General features: G+C 38.8%; 1 protein-coding gene across 1 annotated transcript; it reads right to left on the bottom strand.

Moving 5' to 3' along the window:
- Window positions 1-231: 231 nt before the first annotated feature.
- Window positions 232-1,890, bottom strand: LOC132615671 (uncharacterized). The gene is made up of 2 exons (XM_060330283.1): window positions 1,135-1,890; window positions 232-1,049 (listed from the first exon to the last, which is right to left on the bottom strand). The coding sequence occupies exons 1-2, from the start codon at window positions 1,174-1,176 to the stop codon at window positions 753-755; spliced, it is 339 nt and encodes a 112-aa protein (XP_060186266.1). The 5' UTR covers window positions 1,177-1,890; the 3' UTR covers window positions 232-752.
- Window positions 1,891-2,564: the final 674 nt, after the last annotated feature.

Raw genomic sequence — 2,564 nt, 5'->3', positions numbered from 1 at the left:
TCCTGATGAAAATAGTGAAAATAAGAAAAGAAATATGTTGAACCCGATTTTATTTGACTACATAAACCATAATCAGTATTGATACCATCATGTAAGTATTTTCAGTTCACTTAATTGTTTCTCAATTTTTGGTGAATTATATACTATTTTGCATATTAGGCCATTAGCTGAATGTTATATTTGATCATTGAAGTTTTTTTTTTTTGGGTTATATAAATGTTTATTGTGGCAGTGACTTTAAAAAAATATTTGTTAACTACTAATTTTACTCTTCACTTTATTATCATGATTCCAGCCATTGTCAACACAAGCATATTTTCCTACTAAAATACTGTCAAGATGATGTGAACTAGTACTTATAGATTTAAAGCCTCATAGCCATTCTTTGATTACACAGTTCCATTATTTATCTTACCGCTGCTCTACTTCTGTGATAGAAGAAGATCCACTGCTCAGTGATTAGGAGTTGATGCAATGGAAAATATTTTCTCTCACATGTGACTACATATTCAGTTTACTTCAATCCATATACAAACTAGATGAAGTAGATAAAAGGAAGCTTACGTAGGTCCGCTCAGCCCGTTCCTCACACCACTAGTCTGGATCATTAGTGTTTGCCTTCTTCTTCTTCGCGTGAGTGATCTTAAACGCCTCATCTTGAGGCACTGGCGTCCCCCGTTTTAGTTCCTACAAAAGAATCAATTGATTAGACATAAAGAAAATAAAGTAAATTCACAATCCTACAAGTACTCTTAAGGTAGACTTGCCAGCTTCCTCCTCACGGCGTCTTGGCTCGTAGCCCCACTAGTGTGTAGGGAGCCACCCTTTGTCGAATTTCTAGCCTTCTTCCCTATGTCACTTAGTTGTAAGAATCTTTCATTAGTTGCCCAGTAATGAAGTAGCTTGGCATAGTTTCCAGGAAGGATCCACTTAGGCTTCTTATTAGATTCACAAACCCTTCCTAACATGTCACTTAGTAAGCGCTGAGCTTTCTTCTTGAAGTTTTGGGCTAGCTGTGTCTCATGTTCCGGGCGCCAGACACATTTTTCCTGCAATGAAAAGTAAATGAGTTTATTAATAAGGAATCGATCAATATAACTGGATTGTACACTTAAAAATAATAAATGCATATACCTTAAATGCATAATAGATCTGTCTCTGGCGATTTGGTGACATCTGGCCCCAAGTAGGTGAGTCTTCAAATAGTTTTTCTATCTCATTCGTAAGGAGTCTTGAAGCTTTGTCTGGTAACCAACTACCAAAAATATAAAAATTAAACACTTAGAATTGATTTAGAGCATAATCTTTTGATAAAGGCAACTGGTCATAGGAGCGCTTCTAGCAGAAGGAAACTCATACCCGTATCCTGCAGGCTCGATGATCAGCTGCCCTAATGAATCATAAGATTCCAGTTGTGAAGCACTTAAACCTCCATGTAAGTCATTCGCGGTAGGAGTGTGAGGCGTAGTACTACTTTCTGGAATTCAGGACCCGTAATATTGTACTGTTCAATAGATGATGAAGAATGATGTGATGCAGTCGGACTAGGAGTGGTCGTCGGAGTACCACTAGGCGTAGCCTGCTGAGATCCGGAAGTATACCGACTGAAGCCCTGTGGGGTAGGATAACCTGGTGTGGACATCATCGAGGGGCTCTGGGGAGGCGCCTCAGTAAAGCCCTCGCGTGGAGCCATATAGGGCCGACCAAAGCTGTATGGAAGTGAAAGACTATATGCAATGTCGTTCATGAGGGGATCATGAGGCAATGGAGCACCGCGTGGTGGGAGATGTGGAGACGGGCTTCTATCTCTAATCACAAGGTTTTGTGGTGGTCTATGGGAAACCCCCATCTCCTTAGCCTTCTTTGTTTTCTTACCTTTTTTTTCACCTGCCATCTATACAATAATATGTGTAAGTATCGCAAATATAAATTAATCGAAAAGCAATACATAGTAGTAGTAGTAATACATGCTTGTTACTCTAATACACTTTATTAGATTTGGATACCAAAAAAAAAACACGCTATAGTTCAAAATGCAAGCAAGTGGCAGATTCAAAAAATATGACACGAGATGGTGCTTGGCTGTGTTCATTGGTTGAGGAGAGTATCGGGTGAAGTGAATGAAAAGGTGCATAACTTGATGTTTGGACAATTTGAAAGAAAGAAAAAAATAGACAGCAAGGGTGAATTTAAACATTGTGGACAGACCTGGTTTTTGGCTACTGGTGTGAGAAACAGTTGGAGGAGAGTGTGGTGTAAGAAACAGTTTTATCATCATGCTCAAATCCTTTGGGAGGAGAGTATGGTGATATTTTTTTCTACTAATCTAATGATTGTTGGTTACATCAGCAACTCACTAGGCAAGATTATAACACTACACGCAGCATCTTTGCAAGACTTCATCAGCTGGATAGTGTGGAGGGAACTTAGGAAATTTGCAACTCATAATATATGGAAAAACAGAGATATCAGTTTAGCATGGACAACAATAGGTGGACAGGGAAGCTAAAATATAACTGCATCACTGATCTTTAAATGAGGAAATGATGTGGTGTAGTTTAGAT

Source organism: Lycium barbarum, chromosome 10, assembly GCF_019175385.1.
Source record: "Lycium barbarum isolate Lr01 chromosome 10, ASM1917538v2, whole genome shotgun sequence".
In the NCBI taxonomy this organism is placed as follows: domain Eukaryota; kingdom Viridiplantae; phylum Streptophyta; class Magnoliopsida; order Solanales; family Solanaceae; genus Lycium; species Lycium barbarum.
This window is presented reverse-complemented; position numbering and strand designations above follow the sequence as displayed.